Genomic DNA, 18,856 nt, shown 5'->3' on the forward strand with positions numbered 1-18,856 from the left:
CATGTGGGATCTTAGTTCCCAGACCAGGGATCGAACCCATGTCCCCTGAATTGGAAGGCAAATTCTTTACCACTGGACCACCAGGGAAGTCCCTATGGTTTCTTTTTTTTTAAAAAAAGAGATATTCTCAATGAAAAAAAAAAAAATACAAAGGAGTAAAACTTCTCCAAAATCTTACCATCCAGAGTTAACCATTTAATATTGTGAAGACCATCCATTTCAGCTTCTTTTTTTAAAAAATATATTTATTTATTTATTTATTTTTGGCTGTGTCGGGTCTTTGTTGCTGCGCACGGGCTTTCTCTAGTTGCAGCGAGCAGGGGCTACTCTTTGTTGCGACGAGCGGGCTTCTCATTGTGGTGGCTTCTCTTGTTGCGGAGCACGGCCTCTAGGTGCGCGGGCTTCAGTAGTTGTGGCTTGCAGGCTTTAGAGCGCAGGCTCGGTAGTTGTGGCTCATGGGCTTAGTTGCTCCGTGGCATGTGGGATCTTCCTGGACCAGGGATCAAACCCTTGTCCCCTGTATGGCAGGCAGATTCTTAACCACTGCACCACCAGAGAAGTCCCTCAGCTTTTCTTTATACATCCATAATAGAATAGATTTAGTTCAATTTCACCAAAAAAATGGCATCACGTTGAGAATGATGTTTTTTGCAACCTGTTCAATTTTATTTTTAGATATCTTTCCTTGTCAATTGATATTCTATTATAATTTGTAACGACTACATGACATTCCATTGTACATGTATACAATATACTCAACCAGTTCTGTATTGATGGATGTTTTTTAGAGTGTTCTAGCTTTTCACTATTACAAACAGCTCTGCAGTGAACATCTGTGTAGAATACATTTTTTTCCCTTTGGGTAAATTCCCAGAAGTAGAATTGTTAGACACATACTAGATGTGTCCAGGTTATGAACAGTTTATATTTTGATATATAATGCTAAGTTGTTTTCCAAAAAGATGGTATTAATTTACACTGTTCTTGTGCATATGAATGCTCATTTCTAACACCCACAACAGTACCATATTATAATTCTTTAATTCTTTTTATCATTGTCAATATTATAATGCAAATAGCATTGCATATTTTGATTTCTGTTTCTTTGCTAATCAGAAAGGTTGAAGATGTTTTACATGCTGATTGGCATTTTATTCTTTTGTGAAATGCCTGTTTATGTTCTTCACCTATTTTTCTCTTGAAACATTTTTTTCTTGTCAGTTTTAGGACTTCTTGGAAGATTTAGCATATTAACTCTTTGTCTTTTATAAGGCTCAAAATATTTTAACAGTTTATCATTTGTCCTCAGCTCTATTTTATTATTTACACAGTTTTTCATAATTTCTTCCAGTATTTTTATTGTTTTATTTTTACACTTAAATCTTTGACCCATTTAAAATTTATTTAGCTATAAAGAATAATAGTCAGGAAAATTCCATAAAAAGAAGAGCGATGGGACTTCCCTGGTGGCGCAGTGGTTGGGAGTCTGCCTGCTAGTGCGGGGGGCGCGGGTTCGGGCCCTGGTCTGGGAGGATCCCACATGCCGCGGAGCGAGTAGGCCCGTGAGCCACAACTACTGAGCCTGCGCGTCTGGAGCCTGTGCTCCGCAACAAGAGAGGCCGTGACAGTGAGAGGCCTGCGCACCGCGATGAAGAGTGGCCCCTGCTTGCCGCAACTAGAGAAAGCCCTAGCACAGAAACGAAGACCCAACATAGCAATCAATCAATCAATAAATAAATCTTAAAAAAAAAAAAAAAAAAAGCGATGTAGGCGTGAATGTACAGTATTTTTTTATTACCAAAAGATGGTTATTCTTTAAACAACATTTATTAAATGATTTCTTTTCACTTTTTGTTTGAAAGGAAACTCTCATAGGATATTAAATTCCTATTTCTGAACTCTTTTATTCCATTAATTAGGCTTTCTCTTCCAGTACCACAGTACTTTAATGACTACGATTCTTATTTTATTAAGCAACTATACACACATTTTTCTCTTTTTATAGAATTTTCCTGACTATTCTCACCTCTTGATTAAACTTAGAATAAATTTGCCAAGTTTTTTCAAGGGTTGGGAGTTTGATTGAGATTACCTTGAATATGCAGATTGATTTAAAAAAACAACATATTTAAAACATTGACTCTTCCTATCCAAGAACAATATATGTCTCTGTTTATTCAGTTTTTCTGTTATGAACCTTAATGAAGTTTTATCATTTTCTTCATATAAAGTCTATTCATTTATTATTAATTTGATATATGTTTTAAATGTTCTTTTTTGAATATGTGCCTTTCTTCCATTATAGTCTCTAATTTTTGTTTCTATATAGGATAACTAGTGATTTTTTTATATAACTTTTATAAGTGGACACCTTACTGAATTATGTTATTGTTCATTCCAGTTTTTTCAGCTGCTCCTGTTTGTTTTCCAGATATACAATTATATAATCTGATAGTCATTTCTGGATTGCCTTTGCAGTGTTTGTACTTATTAATTAATTTTATTTTCCTCTCTAATTATAAGGCTGGAACTTCAGAGCAGTGTTAAGCAGTAGTGATTGTTGGCATTCTTCTTGGCCCGACTTTAAAATCAGTGCTCCTTACTTTTCACCATTAAGCATGACACAGGCTAGCAAATTAAAATATACATTTTTTAAATCATTTTCTTCCTCTTTTAGTGAATTTATAAAAATTGAATTGGAAATGGATATTGAATGTCATTTTTAAACTTTTCAAAAAATATATATATATACTTGATGATGTATTTTTTTTCTCTTTTTGAGTTAGATTAATAGGTTTCCTGATTTTGTATGAAACATGTATTTCTAGAAAGAACTATTTCATTGTCATCACATGTTTATATAGCTTTGTATTCTATTAGGTAAAATTCAGGATTTTGACATCAGTTTTTTTTTATTGAAGTAAAGTTGATTTACAATGTGCTAATTTCTGCTGTACAGCAAAGTGATTCAGTTATACATATATATACGTTCTTTTTTATATTCTTTTCCATTATGGTTTATCACAAGATATTGAATATAGTTCCCTGTGCTCTACATTAGGACTTTGTTGTTTATCCATCCTGTATATAATAGTTTGCATCTGCTAATCGCAACTCCCAATCTGTCCCTCCCCCACCCCCCCCCCTTGGCAACCACATCTGTTCTCTATCGACATCATTATTTATGTCTGACCTGTACCTTTGCAATAGAAACATATTTCTCATTCTGTATTCACTGTTGCTTTCCTCCAATTTATTTGAATTTTCTAATTTAAATTAGATGCCTAATTTATGTTTTTTATTCTTTTAATGGCTGCTTAAGAAGCCCCTTTATAAATTCAGAGGATTGCAATTTTTTTCCTCCCGGTTGATTTAGAACCACGTGACCTCTAAATGCAACATGCACCATAGGATTTATGTGCACAGAAAACATCATCAACATATTACACATTCCAAGTATCACATAACTTTGCAGCCATGACCTGTACTTTTCTTCCTGGTACTTTGATGCAGCCACAAAAATCAGATGGATATGCCGGTTATTGGAGTGGGTGCAGTTCCAGCAAAACGGGATGTGAGTTGCCTCACTGCATTTCCTTCTGTCTAATCTTCTCCAGACATGCCGTGCAGCTTAACGTCACTGCCACCCAGCAGCTCTTGCTCATGGCCAGTCAGATGCCAAACTTGGAAGCCTTCATACACATCTCTACTGCCTTTTCAAATTGTAACCTGAAGCACATTGATGAAGTCATCTATCCATGCCCTGTGGAGCCAAAAAAAATCATCGACTCCATGGAGTAAGTTGGGTTAAATGAGGGGGTGAAGGGTGGGCAGACTGTTGTTCTCTTTGGCTCTTTGTAGTCGTCCATTTATAAGGTAACAAAGTGAGACACTCTTGGAGCAAAATGCTTCGAAAAGGTGCCAGCTTTAACTCCCTGTCCTTGCTATTCCCTCCATCCCCGGTGGAGAATATAGTGCTTGGTGATGGAGCGGGGATAGGGGTAGAAAAGTCCTACAGAAAAGTTGTATTGAGTAGTTTAGGATTGCATGAAGTACTTGAGAGTACTTTACATGGAAGTGGTTTCTCAATTCTCAGTGAACTCAGCATTGTTACTAGATAAGGGAAGTATCATACATAGTATAAACGTTCAGAAGAAAGGTTTTGGCATCAGACTGGCAAAGGTACTGCAACTTACTAGCTGTGTGACCTTGAGCAAGTTCTTTGGCCTCTCTGAGCCTTAGTTCCTTCATTTGTAAAATGGGGCTAATAATATTCCCTGTCCTTATAGTTGTGATGATAAAGTGAGTTATATAAAGCAATTATTACAGTGCTAGAGAGTGTTTAATAGCAGTTAATCAAAAGATTAATAAAGAACTAATAGAGAAGAGAAATTTCTTCCAAATCTGGCAGAAAGTGTTGGTCTCTTGCTCTATTCAGCTGAGACGCACTTTTCTTACTGTACTGTTATGCATGAGAGACAGAGATCTAGCATTTTTCTCTTTTTGGCAACTAACAGGAACCACTTTCTTTTCAGGACATGGCCCTGGTCTCAGAATAAGTATGCTTTTCATTCTGCTGCTTCATTCTTCTGTTCCATTTACCAAGTTTACCTTGTTTTGTTTGTTTTTTAAAAAGACTGCATAAAAAGTATTATAGCAGAGAAATATAGACCGTTTCCTGGTGAATTTGTCATATTTTAATTTCTTATAATACTGTATCTTCTATTTAAGATATACTCTTTAAAATGAAGCTTTAGCTAAATCAAGAGTTTATTCCCTTCAGGGCAAACATTTTTATCTCATACAGCTCTGATAATATATATTTTTACCTGTCATTTAAAAATATCCAGGACAAAGAAAAATGAAAGTCATCTAAAGCAGCCAGAGGTTGCTTAAGATGCTAATAAATGATGATTTGCTTAATTGGTGCAAAGGAACTTTTCAGAGTCCAAAGTTTGTCAGGATAGTTGGAGAAAAGACACTGATGCCAAAGTCAGTGCAGGAAAGTCGATGTCTAAAGCCTTGGCCTGTTTTCAGGATGGAATTGATTTGTTTGTCTTTTACCCACCCCCTTACAGCATTGTCTCTGGGTGAATGTGGTGTTTATGGATGTGACAAGCCCAGGAAAGGAGCACAGTCCCCTTTGATTCCCGACCCTGCCACTGAGATTCCAGAGGCTCACTCCACTGTTAACCCCCTAACCCCTGACAGACCTTAGCACGATTTGAGGAGGGATCTCTGAGAGGTCACCACAGAAAAGAGCTAGGAAATGGAGATTCAGTTCACCCAGAGATTCCATACCACTTCCTCCCTCCCAAACTGTGTCCAGATGCTCAAAAACCCCACATTTCAAAGAATAAGCTCACCTCCCAGAGGAGGAGTTGATTTATAGTCAGGCATTTGGCACTTCCCATACTCCCCACTACATGTCAACTGGTAAAGGCAGGTAATGACTACATTATTGATGATCAAACTGTAATTGACATGGGTACAAAATTTATGTCTGTCTGTCTTGTACTGCTCTCAGAGGAGAACAATTATTTTTAAACATATATATATAGCCAAATAGAACTAGGAATAAAATTATATTTTATCTCAACAGAATTCATTTTGAATGCAATTAAGGAAATAAAGGTGTTTTTTTTTTAAACAGGGAGAACATCATTACTACAATTTATTTGTTCAGAATTTTATACTAAGGACCATCTGTCCAGCCGATCCCTCTCCGCCCTCCCCTTACATTTGTGCTGCAGTCACACGGAAGTACTCACCCCTCTCTCTCTTACCTCTCTGCCTTTGCTTAGGTGGTTCTGTTTCTAGAGACTACTTCCACCTCTGCTTCCCCTGGTGAGTTCCTCTCCAGACATCAAAGCTCCCCCCTCGGAGCCCACGGGCTCAGGTGGCCGTTCCTGGTGCTCCCAGAGTGCTCATCTTCATCAGTGTGCTTAGCACAGGTCATTCTAAATGTCTGGTTATTCGTCTGTATTCCCCAGTGGACAATGAACTTCTCAAAGGAGGAGAGTATCTCTTGCTCCTTCTTGCTCTCCAGGGCCAGCACATAGTAGGAACTCAAATATTTCCTGAATGAATGAACACTTTTTGATGGAACTGGATGATTGCTGTTCATACCACTCCAGCTGGTATTTTTTGTTCTTGTTTCTTTGTTTGTTTAGACAAAGCAAGAATAGATGACAGAATTCCATAGCAAGCTGATATTTGGGGATGTGAAGTCTTGTGTATAAAATACCTATATGCCCACATCTTATCCCTGTTTCAGATTGCACTTTTTTCTTCTTAAACTTTGAATAAAACCTATGTGTTAAGTTTGGAATAATGCTTTGAATAAATCCCAGCAGCCCATCACCAACTAGACCATTGTTCATGACTGTTTCAACAATTCCTATATCAGATGGAATTTTCTGAATAACAAATAGCATTAAATTTTAGAATGACAAATAGCATTAAAGTTATTCCTAATAAACATTAGCGCACCTAAATCCAGGTTTGGTTGCTGTGTTTTAAGAAAATATTTTTCTCTGATTTCATCTCTATTTTGTAATTGTAGTAACTGTAGTTAAAATAAAAGTAGTTTCCAAGAATTTTACGTTTCTATTTCCCTTGGAAATTTTTATTAACAGTAACCCCATGGGGTTCTGTCATTGTTCTTAGTACTGCAGTGGTCCTCATTTTTTTAAAGGAACCAGGAGTTAGACAACAAGAAAATGATCAATTTCCCACTGCCCTCACTTTGTGTTGTCTTTCAATTCCTAGATGCTTTAATCCAGTCAAAGTTCCTGATAGATTTGTACCTATTAAAAATCATACTTTAAGCTACTTGGCCACCAGAAGACACAGCTGATCTGCCAGGTGAAACATAAAAGTTGTTTCTTGATCAAACACTAATTGCAGTCAGCCATGGCAGATGTGCTGCAGGTAGAGCATGTGAGAAGCAGGGAAATTGAGGTCACAGCAGCCTCGGTAATGGCCCTTTGGGAAATACAAAAAGAGGTCAAATGTTGGAAAGTAGTTTTGCCTTCGTGCTGAAGAGCACATTGTTAACACTAAGAATGCTTATCTATTCTAGGGGAAAGGAAGAAGCTGGTTTTAGCATTTGTGCTTTTACTGTCAGGATTGTACAGCGTTAAGATAGCATCTAAGCAGCTGACAAAAAAACTGTCATTTCTGTGTACCAGGCTTTAATGCGAATCAGAGCAGGGTTAAATTGTTTCTTAAACAAACTGAATAATGTTCATGTTGTCAGGTCATTGGAGCCAGAATAGGTGCTCAGTGACAGTCTATAGGGTAATGCAGAGGCCAAGTTACCACAAGCATTAGGCTCAGATATACTCTTCTCCCCAATAAAGGGTTCAAATTTACTTTGAAGCGTGTTAAATTTATTCTGAAGCCAACTCTGACAAATTGAAGTTGGTCAACCTTTAACCTTTCAGCTTCCCAGCACTTTTCACCACTGCCGCCGGACATTAACTTCCAATTTTTCTTCATTCTCTGCAAAGACATCGCCTCTCTTCCTTGCCCTCAGTCTCCCTACAACCCCACCTCCTTCTGAGTTCACCCATTCTGTCCTATCATTATCCATCTCAGCTTCCCAAACCTTTGCCAGCACATAAATTGGCCAATCAAGACTGTCTTGTGGGAGGACACACATTTACTGAATAAGGTAGCTCGTTCCTGGGGGCAGAAAGGTGATTGGACACAGAGATAAAAATCATTAAAAACATAATCCCTCCTGGACTCATTGTAAAGTGGGGAAACAGACACATGGGCGAGAACATACGGCATGATAATCAAGGGAAGAACATAATCCAGATGAGAGAAAAGAGAGCAAAGGCTACCATGAAGCAGTGTGTCCAGTATTTACTCCCAGACACCTTTTCCAATATACCTCTAGGTATATCTAGCTTGCCCTGCTTATTGCATAAGAAAATTAGGAGGAAAAATACATATTACTCTTGCTATTTCATTCAGTAAATATGTAAATTATGAAATTAATGATATTAGGAGGTTGAATAAATAAGTTTCAAACCAAAAAAGTAATATTTAGAGGAAATTGTGTGTGTGTGTGTGTGTGTGTGACACACACAAACTTCTGAAGTCTTCAATAACTTTTTGCTTCTTTTGAAGCTATTTAAGTACAAGTTTAGTATTTGGAACCCATGGGTTCAGACATCTTGAGTACACTGAAGGGCATTGGCTTTAATTTCAGAAATGTTCTTTGGTTTATATGCTGTCTTTTTTCCATAATAGCGAATAACTTATTCGCTATTTTAAAAACTGATCAAGAACAAACAACAGCAGCAGCAACTCAAACTTTGGTAAAGAAGAGCATGAACTGATTTTAGGTCCTGAAAAGGACATCACTTAACCAATGGCTGTGCATATTTGTTACATTAATCTCCTCTTCAAACCTGGGAAATGGCTGGATGAGATATGGTCTGTTTGGCTGTATTAGAAAAGATATTGTTAAACCAACTATTACCTTTGTAGATATTTCCTTCTTGGTTGTTTTACTAAAAATAAGAATGTCTTAGATTTGTGGGCTCATTTTGTTTTATCAAATAGCTGTAAGTGTAGTTGTAAATATTCCTGTGTGTCCTCATATAACCTGAAAATTTAGAACAGATATAATTATTGCCATTTTTTCATAAGTGAAAGTGGAGGAAACGAGAAGATGATACAGTAGAATATGGGGGAGCTACAAATAGTAGAGGCAGACCATCTACAGAACACTACAACTTCTTTTGCTTTGTGTTCTTAGAAACCTACGAAACCAGTATTTTCTAAGATCAGCTAACTCACCAAACTTGGGGAAGCCTCCAGGTGTTACCCTTTCCATACACACCAACAGCAATAACAGCACATGGTACCAGCCATGTGGCATATAACTAGCATTGCTGGCTTCTGATGTTTTCTTAAAATTGTTTTTTTTTACAGCCTTAATAAAGTTAGGCTGTATTTCTTCTGACTCAGTTTTTGTAACCTGTATGTTTTTGCAGGTGGAAAAAAAAAAATGGTCTTAGGTCAGTTAATCCACTGCTGACCCACAAATAAGATGAGGTAACGATAACATTATTAGACAGATAGAGAAGTGCCTGCATTATCCCTCACTCTCTCTCAACACTAGAGTGACTATACAATTGAAATATCTTCTGTTTTTCTAAGTATTTGGAGTTGTTTTTAATTTTAGGAACTTCTCAACCTTTCCGTTTTCAGTGTAAATCAGAAGGCATTTGATACTAGAAGGCATTTGATACTAGGCTAGAAAATACTCAGCACTAGTAGCCGCAAAGCAAGGAAAACCAAACCATCACAGGCAGTGCTCATGGTCCTCTCCAATATCGGAGAGTTACTGAAATTGAGAGTTGTGTTTCTGAATAAGTCTTGGCATTAAGCACATATTAAATACTCAACAATTTGTCATGGGAGGAAGACGATAACCTCTAATAAGATTTTTCTGCAATCAAAATAGTATGATTGCGCTGGGTCCGATAAAATAGGAATGCATGTACCAAACACATGGATTATAAAAATCACACTGACATATAGCCTAATTTTTAAAAACTATATTATATCAAAAGTTTAACCAAATAGATCTACCAACTAAGAGAAACATTCAATATTTAATCGACAATAGTTTGATTGCTTTCTTAGAGAAGATCAGATAGACTTTGGGATTATCAAAATGGTTCTAACATCTTTTAAAAAAATATTAGGCTAATGCCATGGTAACAGTTATTCGTGATGCAGGTCTTCGTGTAAGTGAAGGTATTCAATAATCACTCTATTAAAGCTGCTTCACAGTGCTATTCTCACTCCACTTGACAGACTATTAATAGTTATAAGAGCACTTCAGAACTCATTGGAAATCTCTGGAAATTATTACCAAGTTATTAGCATAGACTCTAAACAGACCTTCAAAATACAGTGCATAGATTTGCTAAAATGTTGTAAGTCTGCTAAGTGTAGTTGCTTTTCTTTTTTGAGGCATTGAGTAGAATTTTTAAAAAATCAAAGCTGAAGGTTACAAGATTGGTGCCATAGGTTCTAACTGGACAACAGTGAATGAGTGGGGCTGCCACTGATGAGCCTCGGAGGACAGACTCTCAAGTCCATGACCAGGGCAGCCAGCCCGCTGTCAGGTGCCCGACTGGCCCTCGCAATGCGTTCATTGAATGTACCTTCATAGGTACATTCCTGCTGAGAGAAAACAATTCAAGATAGAGATTGAGTCTATATAATCAAGTAGCAGACTGCATAGCTATCGGATAAATCTATCGAGGCAGGAGGCCATAGGATTAGACTAGTAATATTGGGCTGAGCAGTGGAGAGCAAAGAACTCATCCGTCATGCATCATTTGGACAGGTACATTCTCAAGCCTCGGTGTCCTCTGACAGTTCCTAATTCCAGAACTCAAGCTAGAAGGGGGACGTTTTGTTTGATTGTCGATGTCTCACAGTTTCTTTTTTGGTCTATTGTCTAACACATGTTGCTAGCATTCTTTTTTACTCTGACTACCTTCAGGTGGTTAGACGATGCTATTATTGATGAGATCACACCCAAGCTGATCGGGGATCGGCCCAATACGTACACCTACACCAAGGCCTTGGGAGAGATGGTGGTGCAGCAGGAGAGCGGCAAGCTCAATATTGCCATCATACGGCCCTCCATCGTGGGAGCAACCTGGCAGGAGCCTTTCCCAGTAAGCCCACTCGCCTGGATTCCACACTTTGCTTCCAAACCAGCATCCTTCCAGCCCAATTACTCTCTGATGTCTTATTTTTTCTTTTTAGTATGTAGAGCTAAGTACAGCAAATCAAATGTGAACCCATTATATTGGGACAGAAGTCCACATTCGGTTCAGGATTTATTGAGCATGGGGCTCCTCTGAGTGTGACACTGACTGTCCTAGAGTTGGGTGGAGTCTTAAATTAGCTTCTCATTAACTCTCGTCTCAAAATTGCCATGGGAAATAGTTTTATTTCTTGGCTTCCCCACTATAGTTTAAATATAGCAGAATGTTCTTGATGGCCAAATTGGTAGTATTACAATTGCCAGGGTAAATAGGAATCAGGAAGCTCAGAGAAAAGTCCTCAGTTTAGGAATAATAATTTTTATCTCTGTATACTGCTATATCTTTTAGAAAGTACTTTGAATTATACCATCTTTTTTGAAGAAATTCTGTAAAGCTTTTGCACCAGATAAATACAAGCTCCATTACTTACTGACATGCAGGCTTTTGAGCTGTCTCATCTGTAAAACTGGGCTAATCCCACCCACTGTGGAGGGTTGATCAAATGAGTCGATGTATGAGGTGTGCTTAGTGCAATGCCTGGTCCCTAGTAAAAGGCTCAACTAATATTAATCTCTTCAACTTCTCCTCTCTTCTCTCCCACTTTACACACACATTTTTGACTTTCACAGATAAAGAAACAGACATAATGAGGTCAACTGACTTGCTTAGGGCTTAGGAGACAAACTCAAAGAGACATTTGTCTCTAACTGCTCCTAAATATAATCTTTAACATCTGTAGGCAAGCTAATACAGATGGATAGATAGATAGATACATAGCTGGATAGACAGATAGATACATACATACATAGATAGAATGAAAGATGCTATGACTCTTACAATTGTCAAGAAATGGACATTTCCTACAAACTGTGTTTGAAATGTTCCCTTGAGGAGTTAAAATCAGGCCCAGGTGGGGAAAATGAATTGGTTAGCAGATTATGATATTTAAGATGTGATCCAGTTTAGTTCATAAGATGTCATAAACAACTTGCAACCATCCATGATTCCTGCTATGAAATAAATGCTGGCAGAATTTTAATTCTTGCACAAACCAAGTCCAAAAAATACCCAGTGCTTTCTCATTGGTCTCTGTTTGAAATCTTAGAAATACTGGATTAGACAGTTCTATTGGCTGGGGTCTCAGTGCTCTTGTTTGAAGTTTATTAAGATTAGACTGCAGATGTTCCAAAGATATTAGGATTTTCTGACATGTGGAACCAATTAGAGATCTTTTTTTTTTCTTTTGTTTTTAGGGTTGGGTTGATAACATAAATGGACCTACTGGGCTCATTGTTGCGGTATGTATAACGGTGTGGAAATAATTACTTGAAAAGTAGTGGAGGGATAGTGACAAAATGCAAGTGTTGGCTTAGCTTCACTGACGCAAAACCATAAGCGTTACTTTACTAACCACAATTGATGCAACTTATTTCAATTTTGCCAATTGGAAAATAGAGGCAGAATGAAATTAATTATCTGTGGATATCATTATCAGGAAAACAGAAAGACTGTGATATCATCAATTACTACTTAGGAGTTTTATTTTTGGAAACTCTTTTGAACATCTAGTACCATGCCTGTATTTCCCCTTAGTTAACACAAGATGGGGGTGTTTCCCCCTTTTTGCTCTTTAACCGTAGCTTGAATTAGGGATGCACTAGAACTCATACCCCACAAAGATTTTTAAATTTATGTGCGTGTGGATAGAAATTATATAAATTCATAAAATATATCAACATCAATTTCTTAATAGATACAAGAAAGAAAACTACCAATTGGAGCAAATTTTTCAAATATAAAAACTGATGACTATAGGAAACACTTTTCAACAATAATACTCTCACAGACTAGGAGAAACATCAATCATTCCTCTGGGTCAGCAGCACTTTGTGTGTGTTTCCCGGCAGTGGAGACTGATCCAGTGAGCTGTGGTGCTTCCCAGTTCACACTGAAGCATCTTAGGGCCAGAACCACAACTCTACTCTTTAGGACAATGGACAGGACTTCCACTCTTTAAATGAGTTTAAATCTTATTAGGGATCTCATGTTTCAGACTATGCCTTTGTTATTCTTAGAACTAGATCCAACATGAACTACAATACAAATATAAGACAGTGAATTATAACTACTTGTCAAACACAATGACAATGAACTCCTTTCTGATTTCTTTCTTTTTCTGTTCCCTACCTGCCTTCAACTCTTGAGGCTTAGTTGGGGTGAGCATTTGGTAACTTAGAACATAACTATTTTAACATGATCCAAGAGTGAGTTTTATTACATTGTTTACAAAGCTGCACAATAATTCAAATTTTCTAAAATTTTCCAGACTGATTTCCTATGTCCAAAGTAAGGGAAATCAGTTACAAGAAAACAGAAATTAGGAACACAAGAAAGTGCTAACCACTGCAAATTAATGTTGGAAACATACAGGGTGTAAATAACCAATTACTTTATAAAGTCATTAAACGTGACTTTTAATTTATTAACTGACTTCTTTATTTACTGACACAACATGTATTAACATGAATAATTCCCAATTCTTACATCTGTATAACATCAGTGATCTGTGAGGTAAACAAAGACACTGAACAAAAAGTAAATAATGGTAGGTTTTCCCCCAAGTAGTAAAAAAAGTTTTGTCAAGTAGTAGAATTTTATTAATTTTTAAAAAATGTTTCTTAAACTTTTAATGTCTATTATTGCTTGTAAATTAGTAGGCACTAGCAGAAAACAACATCATTTAAGAAATGGTAAGCTAAATTAATGGGGAATTTGGGAACCCTAATTCTTATTGTTTATTAATTAACCAAATACATTAAACCTCTCACAAGTTTGAGGAATTTCACTCTGAAAGGAACCTGAGGACCCCTAGCGGTTCTTGGCAATGGTGACACTTAAGATGAACTCGGCTGGGAGGTTGGATGGGCTGAGAGCAGTCAGCCTTGGCGCAGGAACCTAGTAAGCAGTGATCAGTGCTGGCCGTTATCACCAACAGGATTCGTATTACCTGTCTGATGTATACTTTAATCCCGGCTATTACTTAAGACCTGGTTCAATGTTTTATGTCCTTGGGACCTCCCCAGTGGTCCAGTGGTTAAGAATCCACCTTCCAATGCAGGGGATGGGGGTTCGAGCCCTGGTCGGGAAACTAAGGTCCCACATGCTGTGGGGCAACTAAGCCCACACTCTAAAGCCCGCGTGCCGCAACTAAGACCTGACGCAGCCAAATAAATAAATTTTTAAAATATATTTTATGTCCTTTTTCCTGTGCAGGCTGGGAAGGGGTTTCTTCGGTCCATAAGAGCTACTCCGATGGCTGTGGCAGATTTAATTCCAGCAGATATAGTCGTCAATCTCACCTTGGCTGTAGGATGGTACACGGCAGTTCACAGGTGTGGATGCATAAGCTGGCTTTCAAAGAACTGATGAGAAGGAGGGAGACTGTGTTAGGCACCTTTTCAAAATACATGCATTTTGGGACTTCCCTGGTGGCACAGTGGTTAAGAATCCACCTGCCAATGCAGGGGACACAGGTTCGAGCCCTGGTCCGGGAGGATTCCACATGCTATGGAGCAACAAAGCCCGTGTGCCACAACTACTGAGCCTGCGCTCTAGAGCCCGCAAGCCACAACTACTGAAGCCCGTGCACTGCAATGAAGAGTAACCCCCGCTCGCTGCAACTAGAGAAAGCCCGCGCGCAGCAACAAAGACCCAACGCAGCCAATAAATAAATAAATAAATTTATTTAAATATATATATGCATTTTATTGTGGAAGACCCCAAATGTGAGAGGGTGTCCATTTCAATATTTCACAGAGTTCCAGTTATGCCATCGTATATGCATTAAGTTGTTTTATAAATACTGGTTAGTACTTGGTTGATCATAAAGTAATAAATTCTTCAAATCATTTAACCATCTAATTCTTGATAACCGAAAAGCTTTTCTTTCTATTCAGTAATCTAAAATACAGCTTCCTTTTTTAAGGCAAAGGAGATAAAAGTGGATGAAATGAGAGCATATTTTTTTAAACTCCTCAGTTCCTAATAAATGCCAAAAGTTCAGATCACCGCGTGTGTAGCAGGGGATGGGTGGGGGCGGGGTGGGCGGGATTTTCTAGTACAAGGAAAAAATAATAGGATGTTTGTATATTTAGCTTTGTTAGTAAAAGTAAACAAAGTTAATTTTTATTAATTATTGAAAGTTAGACATTTAGATGTTTTCCAATCCAACAGAGCCTCACTGGATTTAGGAAAAAATATGGCCCATATTTTTGCCCAATAAAGATATCAAGAAGTTAGAAACATGATCTGCTTTCTCATCGTCATGCTACCTCCATTTGCTCCATAAATATGTTAACCTATTGGGATTTTTTTCCTCGTACACATGTACACACACACACACACACACACACACTTGCACTTTTCCTAGTCTTCTTCTATTTTGCTTATTAACCCAAAAAAGGAACAAAAAATGAAAGTGTTGCGTAGGGTGCCTTAGTTACGGGAATTATTGAAAAAACCTTGTTTAAATGTTATTTTCCCTTATCTTTCTTTCGTTCGTTCTCCATTTTGTTGTATTTATCTAACTTTTGTTTTCCAGACCTAAGTCAACATTGATCTACCACTGTACATCTGGCAACCTCAATCCCTGTAATTGGGGCAAAATGGGTAAGTGCCTGTAACAATGTACCTATATAACAATGAGAGTCTGCTCACTCACGATTAGGGTCTGCCACAGGGAAAAAGATAGACAAAGTGTGTCATGGAGCTTAGAGTCTAATGGGGGAAAAGACAAAACATAGGTAGAGAGATAAAAATAATTGCAAATTGTAAATGTGTAAGAGTTAATTAGGATGTACTGTGGTATACCAAAGAAAGGGGCCAGTGGGATAGCTGCATGATTGTAAGCAATAAGGGGTCCATTGGCTATAGACATTTAAAAAATAAATAAAGCCAAGTAAAAGTCAGCAATTATAAGCAATGTCAGTGATAAAATACTCTGCCTGCTGAGCCACTGCTCTCATGAACACAGCCCTCATACCTTGGCCGCATCACTGAGAATGTGACATAATCAATGGCCAAGTAGATTTAGAAAAGTCCAATAATGTTAACTCGTGTTATTGAGTCAGTGATACTCTATTAATTTATGCTGTCAGACATAGTGTAACCTTGAATGTATCCTGTTGAATTGAATTAATCCTGCATATAATAGAAAACTAGCTAACCAATCTTGTACTCTCCTTTGTCAATTTCAAAGCTGATTTGCTTGCAAATATTTGAAACTTTTAGATCATCTAACTGTTTAGCTACTAGATGTTGAAAAAAAATCAAATGTGCTTAATTTGTTAGAATCTCATTTCCAATTCAGAGCACTCTGCTCTGCTATTCTATTTGCAAAGTTATTACTTCAGTAAAAGTAAAATGAAATTATCTACTACCATCAAAGTTCTTTAGCTAATATATCCAGTTATTTAGATCATATAGCTAAATAATTCTGACAATATTTGGAAATAAAAATAAATCTCCTCTACCTCAGTAACAGAATTAAGATATCACTAAAAAAAGAGGCATTAATAGAAGCAACCAACATACTTAAACTTTTTTTTTTTAAACAGTTTTTTTTTTTTTTAATTTATTTATTTTGACTGTGTTGGGTCTTTGTTGCTGTGCGCGGGCTTTCTCTAGTTGCAGCGAGCAGGGGCTATTCTTCGTTGAGGTGCGCGGGCTTCTCATTGGGTGGCTTCTCTTGTTGCAGAGCACAGGCTCTAGGCATGCAGCCTTCAGTAGTTGTGGCACACAGGCTCAGTAGTTGTGGCGCACGGGCTTAGGTGCTCCGCGGCATGTGGGACCTTCCTGGACCAGGGCTCGAACTCATGTCCCCTGCATTGGCAGGCGGAGTCTTAGCCACTGCGCCACCAGGGAAGTCCCCAAGATACCTAAACTCTTAAATAAAAAGATGCTACATGTAAAATCCATTCCTGAGATTCAAAATAGTCTTCTTCAGTGCTGAAAATGTTTACTATCTATTTTGTGGAATAATAATATTTGAAAGTGATCTTAAAAATAATCTAGTGTGCTCACTTTATTTGACACACAAGGCCCAGAGAGAGTTAATGATTTATTCAGTGCATATGGGGAGCTGGAGCCTGATGTAGAAGTATTGATAGAAGACAGGTCTCCTGAATGTGTAATGACCACCCACTAGGGATTCCTAAAAGTTAATATGAATCCCTCTGGGAGGAAAAGACCCAGGAATCAGATGTTTCTTGATAATATTTTCTGTATAGGGTATATATTTTTCATACAGATTTCTAGGTAGTATCTTTTATGGAGGACAGTAATCATATTACCATAATAACTGATAGCTTCAACATAACTGAGTAATGAACTTAAGCATATTCTTTGAAAATTCTACATAAATAACATCAAAATTGAATTCAAATGAATGAATACCTTTTGAAAAGACATATTGGATTTACAACTATACACTAAAAGCTTTAAACTAGGTTTTATATATGTAATAATATTTTTTAAAAGATTATTATTTTAAAAAACTCTGGAGACAAGAGTAAAACAATTGAGTCTGATGTATTCCAGAGCAGTAGGAATACCAAAGAAGTAAAAGACTGGTATTTAAAGTGAACCAACACGAAGGAGTCCTGCTTTTATATTCTCTCTTTTACTTAAATCTTTATAAAAGTTTAAGTAAAATGTCAAGAAACTTTCCTGATTTTCCTGCAAGTAAATGATCCAACCAAGGAAATAACACCCCTAGGCTCTGTCTTGGGCTTTAGAATAGATTAGATAACCTGGAAATTGAATGATGGATTTAAGTTTTTCTGAACAATACTTCACTGTATGGACTAAAACTATTTTCCCAAGAAGTTGTTTTAGAGTAAAAATTTCAAGAGAAGGACCCAATTCTTAACCTATTCAAATTGTTTGATTTTGCAGGTGACCACTTGCCCGGCATAAAAATCTTAATATTATTCTCAGAAATTGATTCATGACTCTACACGACAAATCCTTATTATTTATTGTTTTGACCCATTGCAAATGCCATCCACCACAGTGGGTTTATATGCTCCTAGACTTAGCACTTACTTATTCTGTTTTTTTTTTTCCCCCAGGGATCCAAGTCTTGGCAACCTTTGAAAAAATCCCACTTGAGAGAGCTTTCAGGAGGCCAAAGGCTGAGTTCACAACCAACAACGTCACAACCCAGTACTGGAATGCAGTCAGCCACCGGGCCCCTGCCATTATCTATGACTTCTATCTGCGGCTCACGGGAAGGAAGCCCAGGTGAGAAGCTGAGACAATAGCTTTAGGAGTGTCTCTGCGTGGAAGTTTAGGGCCCCAAGTCCTTAGCCCTCCCGTCACCTGGGGATGAAAGGTGACAACTGAATCATATATATTTATGATTTTGTATATATAAGGGGACAACCAAAGCAGTAGTAGTGAAAAGCCTACCTTAGAGATCCTTTGTCATAATAAAGGAAGTTATATGTTAAGGAACTTGCTTGATGAATTCAGCAGGTAATCATTCACCTACAAAGAAAAGCAACTGAGATTCTGTGTCTGGGAGTTTCTAAATTGTTAGATGATCTTAAAATGTACAATGGTAACAGCCTCACATACACACAAGGGATGGCGCATGATGATCTCATTTTCATTCTCACAACATCCCAAGGAGAATATTCTCATCATCCCAATTTTACAAATGAGGAAATGGAAGCTAAAGGAAGAATTTTAAGTAGTCTCAAAGGAAGTGACAGAGAAAAGATCTGGAGAAACCAGAATTGGATTTACTGCCACCTGGAGATGAGTGAAGAGAGTAGAGGGAACAAGGTCGAATGAAAGTATGTTGATGCTGAGGCAGCTCTGTCACCTTCCAGCTGTGTGACCTAGGACATGTCCCTTCGTACCCGTCTCACTTGAATAATACTATATGTGTCATCATTATCATAACTACTAAAGGCAATCCCTGCCATCAAGCCTCAGAAGCATGATGTTAGCTCCTTTTAAAGGAAGAAGTCTCTCTCAGC

The 18,856-nt window shown here is 37.6% G+C and overlaps 1 protein-coding gene across 1 annotated transcript in view; it reads left to right on the top strand.

Moving 5' to 3' along the window:
• Nucleotides 1–18,856, top strand: part of FAR2 (fatty acyl-CoA reductase 2) — a 149,486-nt gene that overhangs the window by 121,458 nt on the left and 9,172 nt on the right. Inside the window, exons 4-9 of the mRNA XM_059935546.1 lie at nucleotides 3,618–3,797; nucleotides 10,541–10,718; nucleotides 12,065–12,109; nucleotides 14,085–14,203; nucleotides 15,412–15,479; nucleotides 17,942–18,113. Of these exons, the coding sequence (XP_059791529.1) occupies nucleotides 3,618–3,797; nucleotides 10,541–10,718; nucleotides 12,065–12,109; nucleotides 14,085–14,203; nucleotides 15,412–15,479; nucleotides 17,942–18,113 (762 nt within the window). The remainder of the gene's footprint in view (nucleotides 1–3,617; nucleotides 3,798–10,540; nucleotides 10,719–12,064; nucleotides 12,110–14,084; nucleotides 14,204–15,411; nucleotides 15,480–17,941; nucleotides 18,114–18,856) is intronic.

This window comes from Balaenoptera ricei, chromosome 10 (genome assembly GCF_028023285.1).
Source record: "Balaenoptera ricei isolate mBalRic1 chromosome 10, mBalRic1.hap2, whole genome shotgun sequence".
Classification (NCBI taxonomy): Eukaryota; Metazoa; Chordata; class Mammalia; order Artiodactyla; family Balaenopteridae; genus Balaenoptera; species Balaenoptera ricei.